We start from the raw sequence: 18,055 nt of genomic DNA, 5'->3' as shown, positions 1-18,055 counted from the left end.
GCCCGCCAGCGGCCGCGCGACCCGAGGCCCGCCTCCCGGCACCAAAGGCAGAGGAGGGACCGCCCGCCAGCACCTCAGACAGCCCCTGGCCGGTCCTCCAGCCTGCCACCGAGAGCAGAGAGAGAGCGTCCCCCGGAAACCACCGACACCGCCGGCTAGAGCGGTCCGCGTTCTGACCCTTTTCCGCGTCCGCCTGGATGGCGCTCTACTTTCCCGGCGGGGTGGTGGGCTGCCCCTGAGCTTAGGCTGCTGGTCTCCGGAGGATAACATTTGGAGCTTCTAAATTAGCACTGACCCTGAGGTTAGTGAAAAAACGCCACCGGAATGTGGAGGCCCTGAGTCAGGGCCGAGAAACGAAGTCCGGAACAGGAACTTGCATGAAGGGAAAGGAGCCAAGGCGCCTTGGAAATGCTTTTCAAGGATGGCAACTGATCTAGGGATGTTTCTCCAAAGACGGGTGGATAAATGAAATAGTCTCCCCTGCGACAACTTGGCAAGAAGGACAAAGACTTAGGTACTAGAGCGTTGGAGAAATAGATGAATAATGGCAGGTACAGCTTGTGATAGGGAGGTAATTTATACATCAACTACATGCATTTCTGCTTGTTTCCCATTTGTCAAGGTGTAGAAATTTAATATGGTTCTCAAGGGAAGAGACTCCTCTTCCTAATTGAAACATCCTGTTGAGAAGCTGTTCTGTACTTCCTCACTTCTAAATTGTGGTTTATGGCTTGGGAATGATACTTTGTACTCCCACAGAGCCGTGAACCTTAGTTATTTGTATCTATGACAGATTGCAAGTCATTTGCATTCCCCTCCCTCGTTTTTTTTAGAGGTCTCACACTCTGGACCAAGTTTGCTTGGTATTTATTATGTAGCCCAGGTGGGCTTTGAATTTATGACAGTCCTCATGCTTTGGTGGTGGGATTACAAATGTGAGTCTCCACACCCAGATAAATCCAGCCTTTAAAGAATATTGAAACCACATATAATCCCGTAAAAATAAATAGGATATAGGAGGAAATGGCACTTTTTTTGAGACAGGGTCTCATGTAGCCAGGCCGGCCTTGAACTCAATATGTAACCTTGAACCCCTGACCTACCTCCACCTCTCAAATGCTAGAACTACAGGCATGCACCACCATACCTGGATTTAGAAAATATATTTGATGTCTAGTTTTCCAGTCTTTTGTTTTGATGAATGGGTGTATCTCCGTCTAACACAGGATGGCTTTGAACCAACACTTTGTACCCCAGGTTGGCCTGGAACTATTGATTCTTTTTGGTTTTTCAAGACAGGGTTTCTCTGTGTAGCTTTGCGCCTTTCCTGGAACTCGCTTTGGAGACCAGGCTGGCCTCGAACTCACAGAGATCCACCTGCCTCTGCCTCCCGAGTGCTGGGATTAAAGGCGTGGGCCGCCGCCGCCGCCGCCGCCGCCGCCGCCGCCGCCGCCGCCGCCGCCGCCGCCGCCACCACCACCACCACCACCACCACCACCAGCTATTGATTCTTTTGATTCTGACTCCTGAGTGATAGAATTACAGGCAGTGTACACCATCATAACCAGCCACTGCAATTACTTCTGTTACAACACATTACAAACAATTTTATGCTAGTTATATTGTGCAAAGTCATTTTAAATATTTGCATAATGTATGCTCATCTTTGGCTATACGATAATATATTGATAGATGGTGGGCTGTTTTAGTATGTCTGTGCCAGTATTATGAAGAGAACTAATGGCATGTTTGGGTTTTTTTTTTTATTTCCTTGGAACAGAGGATCCCAAATTAAAGTATTACAGCAAATATATGCATGATTTTAAGATTTTGATGTGTATTTGTCAAGCTGCCCTCCAGAAGAAAAAAATATGTGAATTATATTGTTGTTCTTTCCCAGTTCTGAGGCTCTCGGGCACAATGACTCAAGCAGAAATTAAACTGTGCTCTTTATTGCTGCAAGAGCATTTTGGTGAGATTGTAGAAAAAATTGGCGTCCACCTAATCAGAACCGGCAGCCAGCCTCTTAGGGTGATTGCCCATGACACAGGAACATCACTGGACCAGGTATGTTTAGATGATACCAGTTTGCTCTCTTTAACTTCTTTATTTCCTTCAGCCACTTTTCAGCAGTGATACTCCTTCCCCTAAAAAACAGAAATACAGAAAGCCTGCCCTGTGATCAGAATCACTATGGGGTGGGGTGGGGTGGGGTGGGGGTGGGGTATTGTACTTAGGCCCCAGCGTACAGCTTCTCAGAGTGTTCCTAGCTTGTCTTGGTTGTGTAAGTGATCTTTGTCGTTCCCATACCACACTCGTTTATTCACAGGAAGCCTTCTAATCTAGTACTGCCTTTAAGGAATAAAAATGATAGGAAAAACAGGTCAATTGTGTGAAAGATTTCCGTCATGATCCTGGCTGAGGATGTGGCTCAGTTGGTAGAGTGAATACATAGCGTGTAGGATCTCCTGGTTTGCTATCCACTACTTCATAAAACTGGGTGTGGTTGATTTATGTTATGATCCCAGCACTTGAGAGGAGGAAGCTCAGAAATACAAGGTCAACCTCAGCTACATAAGAGTATAAGGCTACCTTGGGCTCCATGAGACCCTGATCCAAAACAGAAAACTAGAAGATAGAGATCAAGGACAATATGAACATCATAGCAAGGAATTCTCTTGATTTCTTCCATTGACATGTGATTCTCATTAACTACACTAACACAAAGAGGAAGTAAGATTCCATGTGCAGTCAAGTCAAATTCAGTCCTTGTCCCATCATGGCAGGAACTGGCCCAGATGGCTGCCACAACAGATTCTGCTGCTCATGGGCCCTGGGTCCCCTGTCCTGGGCCCTGGGGATAAGTTTGGCTGCAGACATTGTACTGTAGACACAGGAGTCCTTGGGGCAGACAAGAGGCAGGTCCTGCTCAGATGGGCCTGTATTATTTCAAAGCAGACCTAGTTGCTTTTTAAAAAGATTCAGAAGACTCTTGGCTAGTTTTCTGACAGTTACTAAGCTGTCAGGGGTGGGCGGTATTCAGCAGTAATGAGCTAAATAGCTCCAGGTCTTTCTTCTCTTTCTTTCGGGTCCTGTCTAGGTGAAGAAGGCCCTTTGTGTCCTCATCCACCATAACCTGGTGATCTATCATGTGCATAAACGCAGTGTGGTGGAGTATGAAGCCCAGTGCAGCCGAGTATTGCGGATGCTTAGGTATCCCCGGTACATCTATACAACCAAAACGCTGTACAGTGACAGTGGAGAGCTGATTGTGGAGGAGCTCCTGTTGAATGGCAAGATGACAATGTCAGCTGTCGTGAAGAAAGTAGCAGACCGACTCACAGAGACCATGGAGGGTCAGTACTGGATCTACAGCTCTTAGCAAAAGCATAGATTGTCTGGCTCTCCGTTTTCTTAGGCCACCTCACCTGCCTCTTTCCTCCTGTTGTACAGATGGCAAGACCATGGACTATGCCGAGGTCTCCAATGCGTTCGTGCGACTGGCAGATACTCACTTTGTACAGCGCTGTCCCCTGGTTCCTGCCACTGACAGTTCTGACCCTGGGCCACCACCACCTGCCCCAACCCTTGTCATTAATGAAAAAGACATGTACCTAGTTCCTAAACTGAGCTTGATAGGTAAGGAATTTTCATCCTGAAACTGTGACTTGCCCTAATTGTGGATTCTTCTTCACTGATTGTTATGTGAAGGAACTTCTGATTGTTTACCAGTTACTTACTTTGTGCCTGCCAGTCACTGTAGTATGTAATAATGGAAAATCATGATCCCTTCCCAGAAGACATCATCACATAGATATGTTACACACTGTGACAAGGACTACGGAGAAGCTAGGTATGGAGGAATGGATTTATGCAGTGGGTGAAGGCTTACGTTTTTCTGAGAAAAGGGAATTTGATCTGGATCTTAATGAAGAAGTAGGACCTACCCAGTGAGGTGATAGAAGATGGGTATTTTGAAGACTAGTGTGTAGTAAGAAAAAGAAATGGAGCCGGGCGGTGGTGGCGCACGCCTTTAATCCCAGCACTCGGGAGGCAGAGCCAGGTGGATCTCTGTGAGTTCGAGGCCAGCCTGGACTACCAAGTGAGTTCCAGGAGAGGCGCAAAGCTACACAGAGAAACCCTGTCTCAAAAAACCAGAAAAAAAAAAAAGAAAGAAAAAGAAATGGAACATCAGAGAAAGTGAAAGGTCAGTGTAGAAGCTAGGCGAGCAAGGTCCAGAGAAGCTTGAGAGAAGGCTAGAGAGTGGAAGGACTAGGTTAACAAGGCATTGTAGAGTCTGTTCTTTAACCTAAGTGCAAAGGGAGACGTGACATGATCTGACTTACACTGTAAATTGTCTAATAAAGGCTGAAAGGGTAGGGCAAGGGTAAATAGAGACAGACTAGTGAGAAGCAGATATAGAAGCAGTAAGAAGACCAGTATCAAGAATGACATTTGTGTGTCTGATTTGCACCCATGGGAGCATGATGGTGCCATTCACTGAGAGGAAGTGTAGGAGGAGCAGCAGTTTGAGGGCAAAGACTATGGATTTTCTTTTTTTTGGGCTGGGGGGGGCGGTGAGATTTTTTTTTTTTAATAATTTATTTTTATTTTATGCACATGTATGTCTGTGTGAGGGTGACAGATCCCCTGGAACTGGAGTTACAGACAGTTGTGAGCTGCCATGTGGTTGCTGGGAGTTGAACCCAGGTTCTCTGGAAGAACAGCCAGTGCTCCTAACCACTGAGCCAGCTCTCCAGTCCCAGATTTTCTTTGTTTGGTTTTTGGTTTTTTTCAAGAGAGGTTCTCACTATGTAGCTCTGGCTATCCTGGAACTCGCTGTGTAGACCAGGCTGGTCTGGAACTCAGAGATTCACCTGCCTCTGCCTCCCGAGTGCTGGGATTACCCAACTTCAAGACTATGGATTTGTTTAAACATACTGAGTTTTAGATGATCCCCTCATTGACTTGTTTTTATAGATCCTCAGCCTCCTACACAGCTCTAACTTGAGGCAGCTACAAATATCTCGGGATAAAGAGGCACCTGCTTCGTTTCCTGACACCATATGATACATAGTCTAACTGTTCAATGTTTTATTCGGCAGGAAAAGGTAAGAGGAGGAGATCATCTGACGAGGATGCTGCTGGAGAGCCCAAGGCCAAGAAACCAAAATACACAGATCACAAAGAGGTAATGGGGCTTCCTGATTAGCAGTCAGAACAGCCCAGAGATAGCCCTCAGAGTTCCAACAGAACCTAAAAGTTCTGGCTAAGGAGAAGTAGGATTATGAATGTCAGTAAATGTTGGTCAGGAATAGACCCATAGAAAGGAATGCTATTACTATCTCTGCCCACTTCTCCCCTGCCCCCTTTTTACCAAGAACAGGGAGAACTCCTGAGAGTGGGAGGGACTTTGTGGAAGGAATGTTCCATTCCCTCCTGAGGCTTAACTTATTTCACTGAATAATGGTGCTAACTTATGCAAAAGAGGAAGCAGGGCTGGATGTGGTGTTGCATCCCTTTAGCCCCAACACTCAGGATGCAGAGGCAGGAGAATCTCTCTGGGTCCAAGGTCAGCCTGATCTACGTAGTGAGTTCCAGGCCAGCCAAGGCTACATGGGAGACTTTGTCTCAAAAAAAAAAAAAGCTGGACAGAGGTGGTACACACCTTTAATCCCAACACTGGCTAGCAGAGACAGGAGGATATCTGTGAGTTCAAGGCCAGCCTGGTCTACAGAACAAGCCCCCAGACAGCCAAGGACACACAGAGAAACCCTGTCTTAGAGATAGACACTTAGGCCAGGGGTGTGGCCCAGTTGGTTGATAGCTTGCCTGGCCTGCATGAGGCCCTGGGTTTGATTCTCCAGTACCAAATAAAGCCAGAAGTGGTGGTAACCAGTGTGATAGCCCATGCCTTTAATTGCAGCCCCTGGAAGGCAGAGACTAGTAGATCCTCTAGCAATCCCTGCCTTATTCCTTTGAAGCATGTTCTCTCCCTGAACCTGGAGATTGTGGGATTGGAGTTTTTAGTTTGTCTGTTTTTCTTGGGCTTCAAGCCCCAACAATCTTTTCCTTTACAGTGCTGACATCAGGCACCTAGGAGTTCATGTCTAGCTTGTTACGTGGGTGCTGGGATTCAAACTCGGTTCCTTATGGTTGTACAACAAGTGCTTTTATCTACTGAGCCATCTCTCCAGCCCCCAGGACTATCGTCTCTGGTCAGCACTGCTCTGGTACTCTTCTCAGTGTCTCCCTTCTTGCATCCTTACCGTGTAGTGGCCAGAATTACTTTTTAGCTAGATGTAGTGGTAAATGCCTGTAATCCTAACACTTGGGAGGTAGAGACAGGAAGATTCAGAGTTCATGGTCACCCTCAATTATGTGGTAAGTTTGATGCTAACCTGAGCTACATTCAACCCTGTCTAAAAAAAGAAAGCCAAGCTAAGGACTATTAAAATCTGCAAATGTGATCTACAAATGTTAATCTTCAGGCTATAAATGTGGCCCAACCCAAAATCACAGGAGGGTCCCTGGGACTCACCAGCCATCCTGCCTCAAAAAGTAAACAAAAGTAGATGTCTATGGTCTAGAAAGAAGTCTTAACAGTTAAGAGCACCTCTTACTCTTCCAGAGGACCAGAGCTTGATTCCTAGCACCATATCTGTAATTCCAGCTCCCAGAGATCAGCACCTTCTGCTACCTTGGCCCACACACACCCACACACACCGCAGACACACATACATAACGTGAACTAAAGAAAGAAATCTTGAGGGACTAGAGAGAGAGTTCAGCAGTTAAGGGCACTTGCTCTTGCAGAGGACCCAGGTTTGGTTCCCAGCACCCACATAGCAGCTTAAAACTATCTGTAACTCAGTCCCAGGGGATCTAACATTGTCTTCTGGATTTCACAGGCACCAGGCATGCACTTGGTACAGATACATACATGTAGACAACCACACATAAAATCAAAATAAACCTTTTTTTTTAAATTTTTTTTATTTTTTTTAAGTAAGATAGTTTGCCAGGCATGGTGGCGCACGCCTTTAATCCCAGCACTCAGGAGACAGAGGTGGGCAGATCTCTGAGTTTGAGGCTATCCTGGTCTACATAGTAAGTTTCAGGACAGCCAGGGCTATGTAGAGAGACTGTCTCAAATTAAAAAGTAGACATTTAGCTGAGTGTGGTAGCACAAAGCTCTAGCCCCTGTACTTAGGAGGTAAGTTGAGAAAATGTCCAATTATGCCACATACTTCAAAAAAGTCAAAGATCGGGACTGGGAAGTATGTCCTGAGCTTAGCCACAAGGAGGTCCTTGAGGACAGTGGTGGGACTGGGTCGCCAGTGACTGAAATCTCAGGCAGATGTGGAGATGGTAGAGATGGCAAAGCCAGAGGGGAGATAGTGAGGATGGCCAGCTGTGGCCGGCCCAAGGGGAAGGAAGGAAGCCAACCAGCCTGGGGGTTGGAGGGGGTTCTTTAGAGACTTGAGCAGGGTAAAAGCTGCTGAGAAGAAAGCAATACGGGGAGGCTGCACGTTTAGAGGACAGGAACAAATGTGATCTGGATCCCGAGACCCAATGAGGACACCATCTGGAGGAGCATCGTGGCCATTGCACTTAGGGAAAAGGACGAGCATTTTCTGGGAGAGGGAAGAAGAAAAGGAGATGGGAAGATGTTTGCACAAAGTTGAGTGAGTTCTGGCTTCTATGTCCCCAATGAAACAAGGAGGAAGTCACCTGCAGAGAGTCCGGGAGGTGTTCCATGAGAGATTTGAGGGAACTGAGGAGGTTAACAGGGAGGAGGAGGAGGAGGAAGGTGAGTTCAGAGAACTTGAAGTTAGAATTTGTCAGGGCACACTGATCCACTCTTGACCTCTCCTTCTCTAAGCCATTTAATTGCCACAGTATATCAAAACCAATGGGACTTTCAGGTCTCCTCAGAAACTGCACTGTATCCAGTGTTCCTCTCTGATCTTTCTCACCTCAGCCCATTCCAGATGACGGGATTTATTGGCAAGTCAACCTTGACAGGTTCCACCAGCACTTCCGGGACCAAGCAATTGTGAGCGCAGTTGCAAACCGAATGGACCAGGTAATGTCTACGTGGGTCAGCCAGTGTTCAGCAAAGAATAAGGTCGATCATTCAGCTGGCTGTCAGATGTGGCCACCGGCTCAGAGGCGGCAGCAGTGAATTCTGAATTCTAGTTTATTTTTCAGACAAGCAGCGAGATTGTGCGCACAATGCTCCGGATGAGTGAGATCACCACTCCCTCGAGTGCCCCGTTTACCCAGCCACTGTCCTCCAACGAGGTATGCTTCAGTTTTCCCTTTTTTGTTTTTGTTTTGCTGTGATTGGGGTTTTGTTTTGTTTTGGTCTTTCTATGTAGCCCTGCTGTCCTTGAAATCACAGACATCCACCTGCCTCTGCTCCCCAGTGCTGAGCTTAGTGGTCTGAACCACCACTCCGAGTTAGCCTCCTGTTTTTGTGCTAGCTTTCTGATCGATGTAGGTATCACAGTTATTGGACATAGCTTTTGGGGTTACGTGGATGCCTGTGCCTTGGGGAAAAGGGAGTGTCTGTTGTTTGGAGTGGGGCAAGGATTTCTTGGAAATGGTAAGCACCGAAATGTCTGGCCACTTAGGATCCAACTTTCTAAAATGTTAAGCCATGGGGGCTGGAGAGATAGCTCAGTGGTTAAGAGCACTGGCTACTCTTCCAGAGGACCCAGGATGAATTCTCAGCACACACAAGGCAGCTCACAACAGTCTATAACTCTAATTCAAAGGGATCTTACTCCCTCTTCTGGCTTCCTTGGGCACTGCACACACATGGTATACTTACATTCATGCAGGCAAAACATATATACACATAAAGAATATTTAAATAAAACCAGGCGTGGTGGCACATGCCTTTAATCCCAGCACTCAGGAGGCAGAGGCAGGTGGATCTCTGAGTTCAAGGCCAGCCTGGTCTACAAAGCAAGTTCTAGGATAGCCAGGGCTATACAGAAAAACCCTGTCTAAATAAATAAATAAATAAATAAATAAATCTCCAAAAAAATTGTTACGCCATTATTATAGTGAAATATCTGTCAATAAAACAATTATTTCTAATTGTCTTAAGACTCTAGCAGCCAGGTATGCTGGCACATGCCTGATTCCTACCTAGTCAGAAGGCTGCTGAGGATTGCTTGAGCTCAGGAACTCAAAGCTGGGCTGGACGGCAGCAGGGAAGGCTGTCTTACAACATATATATATATGGATTCTGATGAAAGCCTTGGCATTTGAAACACTACGTTTCTATTCCTTTATAATTATACTTAATGTTGTTACTATACTTTATATTGTTCCTAAGTTTTTTGAAGTTGGTTGATTTGTTTAAGACAGAGTCTCTGCTGACCTGGTACTTGCTCTGTAGACCAGGCTGGCCTCTGTCTCCCTAGTGCTATGATTAAAGGCCCTACTTTCTGAGTTCTTGACCCTTGTAAATTTCATGAGTTTCTTGAGACTTAAGTTTTAGCTTCCAGAGTCAGGAGCCTCCCTCCAGAGTGGAAGGTTTAACCTTGGAGGCTATGCTACACAACAACCCAGTCTTCCTGACCGAGCCTCTGGGATAGCTGGTATTAGGCACGTACCACCATATTTGGTTGTAGTTGAATTACTTATCACTGGACTGTTGTTGTCATTGGGTTGTTTCTTGTCTTACTGTTTATGTCAGGTCTGACTGTGTAGCACCAGCTGTTTAGAACATGCTCTGTAGACCAGGCTGGCCTCAGACTCAGAGATCCGCCTGCCTCTGCCTCCCGAGTTCTGGATTAAAGGCCTGCGTCCCTCTTGGCCTTTGTTTTACTCTTATAAACAATGATATCTGAATATTTTTAGGCATTTTTATGTTTTTGAAACTTGAAATTAGGACATCTGGTTTCAGTCATATTAACAGTTCTGCATTCCCAGGCCCCAGTTCCAACATCCACTTCTGTTCCACAGATCTTCAGGTCCCTGCCTGTTGGCTATAACATCTCTAAGCAAGTCCTCGATCAGTACCTCACGCTGCTGGCAGATGACCCGGTAAGTCTCCCCACCCCCTTGGTCTGTTTATAATTTATCTCTGCCACTAAGTCCCAGTATTCTCCTATAGCCTTCTTGTCTACTTAGCCATCCCAGACACAGTCCCCGTCATCCAGCAGGAGCTACCTGCTTCAGACTCTTGGCCAGATTTGCTCCATGGGAAACACATTACTGGACTTTCCATTCGGTTAACGCCGCTCACTCTCTCTTTAACAGCTAGAGTTTATTGGAAAGTCTGGCGACAGCGGAGGAGGGATGTTTGTCATCAGTATCCTTCCTAGTTGTCTGTTCTGTCAGGACCCCCGAGTTAGGAAGCAGAAGGGTGACCTCGGAAAGATCGTCTTGTTTTGTTGTTGAAACAGTCTCACGTAGCCCAGGCTGGTCTTGAACTCACTGTGTAGCCTAGATGTTAGCACTGAACCCGCAGTCCTCCTGCTTCCACCACCCAGGTGCTGGGATTAGAGGCATATGCCACCACAGTAAAGGATTTTGTCAATGCCTAATTGAAATAACTGTCTATCAGTTTTTCTGTGAATTTTCAGTGAGTTACATTAATGAAAATAAAGAGAGCCGGAGGCTGGCATTGCTCCGTAGCATCTCACTCAAGACTGTGCAAGGCGTCGGGCCAATCACCGGCCCTGCGGCAGAGAAAGAGGGAAGGTGGTAGAGGTGAGGCAGAGAGCTAGGGGAGGAGAGGAGCTGGGAAAGGCAAGATGCTGGTAAGTGCTTACCATCGGAGCAGTTTGGAGGCTGAGGCAGAAAGTCGAATGTTCAAAGTCCGTCTGGGCTACATAGCAAGACCCTGTCTCAAAAAGAAAAAAAGAGGGGCTGGAGAGATGGCTCAGTGGTTAAGAGCACTGACTGCTCTTCCAGGGGACCCAGGTTCAATTCCCAGCACCCACATGGCAGCTGACAACTGTAACTCCAAGATCTGACACCCTCACACATACAGGCAAAACACCAATGCACATAAAATAAAAATAAAAATAAGTTTACTTAAGCAAAACCCTTACAAATGTTAATATGCTTATATATCATACACAAAATGTGAAAAGCAAAATATTATTTAATTTTTAGTTATAAATTAGGAATTTAGTCATGAAACTAAGGTCATAATGATGAGGCCAAAACATTACTGACTGCCCTTAATCCTCTACATCAAGACCTCCATAAGGCATTAGCATCCCTAGCCACTGCAACTCTGGAGTCTGTCATCCAGGAGAGGTAAGAGGGGTCACTGATTGGGGTTTGGTTCAGACACTTCCTATCCACACCCCCACTGAACAGGTAATTTGGTTTTTATGGCATACCCTGCCACACTTGATCTCATCTTTCCAGGAGTACTATTCTTCCCTATAGAGCTAAATCCTAACTAGGCAAATGCCACCAGCCACCATAAGCTCTGTAATACAAGAACTGTGGCACTTAAAGGGGTCGCCATTTGGTGACAAGTTATGATTAACAGTGCCGTCACCAACTTGTGGGCTGTGGAAGAACTCTGAATGCTGTTCCTCTCTGCTCCTGCCCCCACATATGGGATAGTTTGTCTACACTCTGGGACTAGGAGCTAAAGTATACCTCGTGCTGCTTTGTCCCTTCCCAGATTCGGGTCTCGCTGTGCCAGAATATTCCGTCTGGTATTGCAGAAGAAACATCTGGAGCAGAAGCAGGTGGAGGACTTTGCAATGATTCCTGCAAAGGAGGCAAAGGATATGCTGTACAAGATGCTCTCAGAAAACTTCATATCACTCCAGGTAGCCACAGCTTTAGAGGCTGCCGAACAGCAAGCTGGCCACAACAGAAGAACATCCTGGGGAAGTTACTCTGGGTCCACAGAGAGATACTGCAGCCACTTCTGAAACAGAAAAGAAAGATTAACACAGACAGCAAACCATGAAGGATCATAGAGAGTTTAACTGGCCTAGTAAGGGAGACAGACAACACACCAAGAAATCAGCTCACAACTATAACTCTCCTGCCCTTGCCAGCCCCCAGCCCATAATTCCTGAGAGCCTTAAATCCTTACTAGAGTAACTCATTCAGCATATCTTGGGTCCTTGTAAAACTAGGTTGGGGACCCTTTGAGGAAGCAAGTTGGATGGATTTTGGAGTCAATTCACCAAGCAAGTCAACTACCATCATTTTCATATCTGTAAAATGGTGGTGGGTTGTGGGAGTCTGTGGGAGACCAGCTCCAACCAGCTCCCACCTTTCGAAGGGTTCTTGGGTGGAGGAGAGAGGAATGAGGAAGTATTAGGTAGTAAGATAGACTTAGATGATGAGGAGAAAGACAGAGATGCAGGATAGGAGGACTTGAGTCAATACCCAACAGCCCCGAGCTTTATTCAAAAGGGGTTTTTATAATATGCCAAGGGGAGAGGCAAAAGACCTCCCCCTTGCTAGATCAAAGCACACCACACAGCCAAGTGTAGACCCTTCCAAACACCTGGTAACCACGCCCGTGGTCAAATCATCTCTTTATGCAGCCCTGCTGGGTAAAGCAAGCTCAGATTCTCTGACCTTGAGTAATTTGGGTGCCCACAGTGGATAATGATATAAGAGCAGTGTGGTTTAGACCAACTGTGGTAGTGTGTACCTATAATCCCAGTACTCAATAAGGCTAGAGGATTAAAAATCTGAGGCCAGCATAGGCTACACAGTATCATACTGTCTCAATTATTAATAAATAAGGTCTATTATGAAAATCAGATGCAATCCACCTGGCATGTGTAGAGTTTACTCAGTAAATATTAATTGCCTGCCCTTTCATTCAGAATGCTGTAGAAAAAAAGGAAAGCCGGCAGCCTGCTTCATGTGGCTGATGATGTCATAAACATAATCACTACTGATTGGCTAGGAAAGAAAGAAGTATCAGTAAATATGAAGGCTGATAGTGCCAGATGAATGGGTGTCCACTTCGCCATTTCCAAAGAACAACTTCTCTTTATTTCTGTGGACAAACAGGAAATTCCTAAAACACCAGACCACGCCCCGTCCAGGACCTTCTATCTGTACACCGTGAATGTGCTGTCGGCTGCCAGGATGTTGCTGCACAGGTGCTACAAGGTAACCGTGTCGTGTGGGCTTCTCCCCAGGCTCTCACACAGCGGTGCCCTTCCCCCTCCCTTGCCCACTCCACGGTACTTAAACAGAACCGTTCACGTTTCCAGTCTGTCTTCTCTTTCCTCAGAGCATAGCCAACTTGATAGAAAGGCGGCAGTTTGAAACGAAAGAGAACAAGTGAGTGCCTTCTCCGGTGAATTGTTTACATTTCTCTTTTCCTCTCTCTCTCCTCTCTCTCTCTCTGTCAGACAGAGCTTGTTTTTTGTACTGTGTTTTCCACTGAACCAATAACTAAAACATTTTGAGAATACATGGAGTCTGTTCTCCCGGTACCTGTGGGCCCCAACACTTTCTCATGTACGTTTTTCAAGGTCCAAAGCCTGAGGGAAAACTTGCTGTCGAAATGGTAACCGTAGCCCAGTACACAGTATAGTTGCATTGAGTAGTACTAGGTTTGGGTTGACATAACCATGCCTTAGTTTAAACTTGTTGACTATACCCCCAATTGAATAATTTTGCAAATTTATGAGGCATGTGCTTGACCCCAGAGTTTAAGTGCAATTGAGGGGCAATAAATGTTTCAGGAACGAAGTTATAGTTGTGATTAAGTTATGGACAGTGTCTTTAAATGAAACATGGAAAAGAAGGAACTGGGCCTCTGGGCTAGAAGACGAGAGGATCTCAGAGTTAAGAAACATACCTTAAAGCTGTGACTGTCTGCTAGGCGGCTACTAGAAAAGTCTCAGAGGGTAGAGGCCATCATCGCGTCCATGCAGGCCACGGGTGCAGAGGACGTGCAGCTGCAGGAGATAGAGGAGATGATCACAGCCCCGGAACGGCAGCAGCTGGAGACGCTGAAACGCAACGTTAACAAGTGAGTGCTGGGGACTGAGACTGTACTGGCGATGCCTTTCAATCGGCCTTACAACCTGCTCTCCAATTTAATGAGCAAACCCAAGTGCAGCAGCATCGTTCCTAGCCTAATTAAAAGACTTGAACCTACCAGGTGTGGTAGAGCATGCCTTGAATTCCAGCACTCGGGAGGCATGAATCTCTATGAGCTCGAGGACAGGCAGGACTATAGAGAGGGACCTTGTCTCCAAAAAAAGGATTGAGCCTGTCTGTTTTTGTAGGTCAGCAGTTCTGAGGCCATCTTGCTTCTTTTCTATCCTCTGTCATTCACCAAGTACTGAGAATTTTACTTCAGCCTCAAGTCTGGCATTTCATCTTGGTCCTTCATCTCTTACTGAGAGGTTTGCAATAACTTCATCCTGCAAACCACATGTCACCATGCTTGTGTGTGTGTGTGTGTGTGTGTGTGTGTGTGTGTGTGTGTGTGTGTGTGTATCTGTGTCTGTGTCTGTGTGTGTGTGCTGGGACTCCAGCCTCAGGTTCTCACACTTGGATGGCAGGCAATTCCCCCTCTGGCCCATCTCTCCAGCCCTCAGGTTATTTATTGTCTTTAAAGTGATGGATGGCATCACTCCTGTAGTTGAAATGATTTATTGGCTTCCTTGCTCGTGTGTAAGGTAGTTCATCCTTTGATTTGGAAGGAGTTTTACACTTTGACTAAAGGTCTCATATAGTCATCCTGGCCTTGACCTAATTCCGTCACGTCCACCATCTCCACCTCCAAAGTGCTGGAATTACAAGTGTACACCACCACACTGGCTGAGATGAGTTATTGATTTATTTTTTACAGTATGAAATCCAAATTCATTGCTGTGCCATGAGGCCTTTCATAGTTTTGTAGCAGTATATTCCATCTTCATTTCCTTTTACTTTAACAGGGATTGTGTAAATTTACTACTTCTAGTGATTTTTTATGGATACCTAGAGACTGTCTATGTCATTCTGGATTTGTTTTTTTTTTGTTTTTCTTTCTTTTTTTTTTTTTACTGGCCTAATTGCCTTGATAGCACCTCTACTAGAAGGTTGTAAAGGACATCTTGGCTGTGTTCCTGATCTAAGGGAGAAAAGTTGAATTTTTCACCATTAAGTGTGGAGTTAACTGTGGCTTTGTTTCCCTTGTTGGTTTTATCAGATGGGGAAGGTCCTTACTCTTCTTGATTAACACAACTCTTGCCTTCCGGTTTTAAAGCACACGACCCTTTACCTCTGCTCTTCCATAGAAGTGCTCTTCTTCCCATGTTTGCAAGTGAAGCTTTAAGTTCTCCCAGGACAGAAGCTGTCTGTGGAGCCCAGCAGCTCCACAGTGCCTGACAAGGGAGAAATGTGAATGCACGGCAGCTCTCCTGGTTCTCTCTCTTTCCACACACTCGGATAAACAACAAGCCAATCTGCATGGCCACACCCAGCCCAGCCTCTAATCTTGAGTATGCTAATGAGCATTAACCCCAGGCAAATGCTTTCACTTTTTCACTCAGGTTGGATGCCAGTGAGATCCAGGTCGATGAAACCATCTTCTTGCTGGAGTCGTACATCGAGAGCACCATGAAGAGACTGTGACCCTGAAGAAGCAGTGCTGGAATCAAACTCAGGGCTTTCACGTGCCAGTCAGCTGCTGTACCATTGAGCGCCATCCCCAGCCAGAAACCAGCATCCTTCTCAAAAGATCTAGGAGACAGAAAAAAGACAAGAAGAAGGTGCTTGGATGAATTCTTTGCAATGAGATAAGTTGCAGATTCTTTTTAGGTTTTTCAAGACAGTTTCTCTGTGTAGCCCTGGCTGTCCTGGAACTCACTCTATAGCCCAGGCTGACCTCGAACTCATGGCGATCCACCTGCCTCTCCCTCCAAGTGCTGGGATTGAAGATGTGTGCTACACCACCCAGCTAAGTTTCAGATTCTTGTTCTGAGCCTCTGCTCCTGTCTTCCCTACTGCTCATGATAACCATGAGTTTGGCGTATTTTGTAAAATTTGTTAATAGACTCATGCCCATATTCTCCTCTCATCAGATCGTCACAGGGGGAAGAACCTGAAATAAATAAGATTAATCATAAATTGTATGTATCACTTCTTATCAGGATATCATCGAGGGGCCAGCAAGACGACGTACTGGGTGAAATCCTTGCTGCTCAAGTATGAGGACCTGAGTTCAGAAGCCCAGTACCTATGTGAAATTTAGGTGTGATGCCTGTAGCCCTAACCCTGGAGATAGGCACCTCTCTGAAGTTCACTGGCCAGCCAGTCTAGACAAACTGGTGAGGGCTTCAGAGAGACCCTGTCTCAGCAAATAAGGTGGAGGGCCAGCAAGATGATGGCTCAGTGGGTAAGGGAGCTTGCCACCAAGGCTGACGGCCTAGTCCAGAACCCACAGACTGTCCTCTAACCTCTACTTGGGCACAATGGCACACATAGATACACATCCACACAAGTATAAAAATAATGAGATAGGAAGGCATCCAACTGTCAGCTTCTGATCTGCTCTTACCTGAGCTTATAGTTCCAGAGGATCAGAGTCCAAGAGAGCAGAAGGAAGGCATGGTGGCTGGGGCAGGAAGCCTGCCCCAGTGGGTGGTTGGAAAGAAAAGGCCCCAAAGGGAGTGGCACTATTAGGTGTGGCTTTGTTACAGTGGTGTAGCCTTGTTGGAGGAAGTGTGTCACTGTGGAGGTGGGCTTTGAGGTCTCATATATGCTCCAGTCATGCCCAATGTCTCAGACTACTTCCTGTTGTCTGCAGGATCAAGATAGCAACTCCTTTTCCAGCGCCATATCTGCCTGTACACCACCATGCTTCCCACCATGGTGATAATAGACTAAACCTCTGAACTGTAAGCTGCCACCTCAATTAAACGTTTCCTTTATAAGAGTTGCCGTGGTCATGGTGTCTCCTCACAGCAATAGAAACCCTCACTAAGACACCCAGTGATATCCTCCAACAAGGCCACATTTCCTAAACTTCCCAAACAGTGCCATCAGTCAGGGACCAAGTGTTGAGATGCCCAAAGGAAGCTGTAGGACATATTCAAACGATCACAGTCCCTCAAATTTCCTCCTAATAGTTAATTCCATTTGCAAAAGTCTACACCTGTCTCACTGAGCTGTAATGTTGAACACATGCACACAGTGTGCAAAAGGTCAAAGACTGCTGTGGGAAGAGGGGAAAACTTGTATTTGTTTGGGGCTTTTTTGTTGGTGGTTTTGGTTTTGGTTTGGTTTTGAGACAGGGTCTTACTATATACCTAGGCAGGCCTGGAACTCACTGTGTAGACGCAGCTAGACTGAAACTTGCAGCAATCCAGCTTCTGCTTCCCAGATACTAGAATGAAAACATGGGTGCACACGCAGCAAGAAGACCTGTGTCCAGGACTGACAGGGAAAGTGGCCCGAGCTGTTATATTGAGTATGTAAACAAAAGACATATTTGCCAGGTCTGGGCTTCAAGCACATCTGAAATTATATATGTAGAACACTTGAATATAATGTCTGGGACATGATACACACACACAAAAGTATTCCTTTCCTCCTCTCTGTGGTCCCCCCCAGATGGTGTCAGCATCTTGGATACAGTTTGACCCAGCAGCTTCAATTCACTTAATGCAGTTAAGTGTTGCTTACAAGGCCTTTCCTTTCTTCTTAAGGATGTTATAATTCAACACTTGAATGTCAATATATTGCCAGTTTCTTCATTAAACACAATGTAGCAAAATAAATGGGGCCGTCCCTAGTGGGGAAGTAAAGTTTCTTGTTGCCAACCTTGACAACCTGAATTTTTTTTAAATCAAAAATAGATAGTTTTTAGCCAAGCAGTAGTGATGCATGCCTTTTATCCCATCACTCTGGGGAGAGAGATGTGGATCTCTGAGTTCAAGGCTAGCCTGGTCTGTAGAGTGAGTTCCAGGACAGCCACAGCTACACCCTGCTTCAAAAAAAAAAAGTCCCAAATCCTCCCTACTTCCCCACCAACCCAAATCCACACTCTTTCTCTCTCTCATTAGAAAACAGGCTTCTAAAAGTAATGAAA

General features: G+C 45.9%; 1 protein-coding gene, 1 long non-coding RNA gene and 1 other non-coding gene across 4 annotated transcripts; 2 read left to right on the top strand and 1 right to left on the bottom strand.

The window, feature by feature from the left end:
- Positions 1-135: 135 nt before the first annotated feature.
- On the top strand, positions 136-16,092 carry Polr3c (RNA polymerase III subunit C). Of its 2 annotated transcripts, none has more exons than XM_059265919.1 (15): positions 136-301; positions 1,901-2,067; positions 3,101-3,356; positions 3,454-3,639; positions 5,106-5,191; positions 7,985-8,089; positions 8,215-8,307; positions 9,985-10,065; positions 10,282-10,333; positions 11,229-11,289; positions 11,669-11,819; positions 13,030-13,131; positions 13,256-13,305; positions 13,853-14,002; positions 15,516-16,092. In XM_059265919.1, the coding sequence occupies exons 2-15, from the start codon at positions 1,921-1,923 to the stop codon at positions 15,595-15,597; spliced, it is 1,602 nt and encodes a 533-aa protein (XP_059121902.1). In that variant the 5' UTR covers positions 136-301; positions 1,901-1,920; the 3' UTR covers positions 15,598-16,092. The 2 variants fall into 2 exon arrangements, with proteins under 2 accessions (XP_059121902.1, XP_059121903.1); XM_059265920.1 differs by having other exon boundaries at positions 136-514.
- LOC131913936 (small nucleolar RNA SNORA5) lies at positions 2,747-2,882 on the top strand. Its single transcript, XR_009380007.1, has one exon. It is a non-coding gene; the product is annotated as a small nucleolar RNA SNORA5 (small nucleolar RNA).
- LOC131913329 (uncharacterized) lies at positions 10,268-14,375 on the bottom strand. The gene is made up of 5 exons (XR_009379865.1): positions 14,132-14,375; positions 13,829-13,982; positions 11,644-11,757; positions 10,797-10,867; positions 10,268-10,703 (listed from the first exon to the last, which is right to left on the bottom strand). It is a non-coding gene; the product is annotated as an uncharacterized LOC131913329 (long non-coding RNA).
- Positions 16,093-18,055: the final 1,963 nt, after the last annotated feature.

This window comes from Peromyscus eremicus, chromosome 6 (genome assembly GCF_949786415.1).
Source record: "Peromyscus eremicus chromosome 6, PerEre_H2_v1, whole genome shotgun sequence".
Classification (NCBI taxonomy): Eukaryota; Metazoa; Chordata; class Mammalia; order Rodentia; family Cricetidae; genus Peromyscus; species Peromyscus eremicus.
This window is presented reverse-complemented; position numbering and strand designations above follow the sequence as displayed.

What these genes read in the sequence shown, in the direction of transcription:
- Polr3c (XM_059265919.1), top strand. Translation starts at nt 1,921, where the DNA reads ATGACTCAAGCAGAAATTAAACTGTGCTCTTTATTGCTGCAAGAGCAT. An exon ending in AATACACAGATCACAAAGAG is followed by an intron (nt 5,192 to 7,984) that starts GTAATGGGGCTT and finishes TTCTCACCTCAG; the next exon opens with CCCATTCCAGATGACGGGAT. An exon ending in CGCTGCTGGCAGATGACCCG is followed by an intron (nt 10,066 to 10,281) that starts GTAAGTCTCCCC and finishes TCTCTTTAACAG; the next exon opens with CTAGAGTTTATTGGAAAGTC.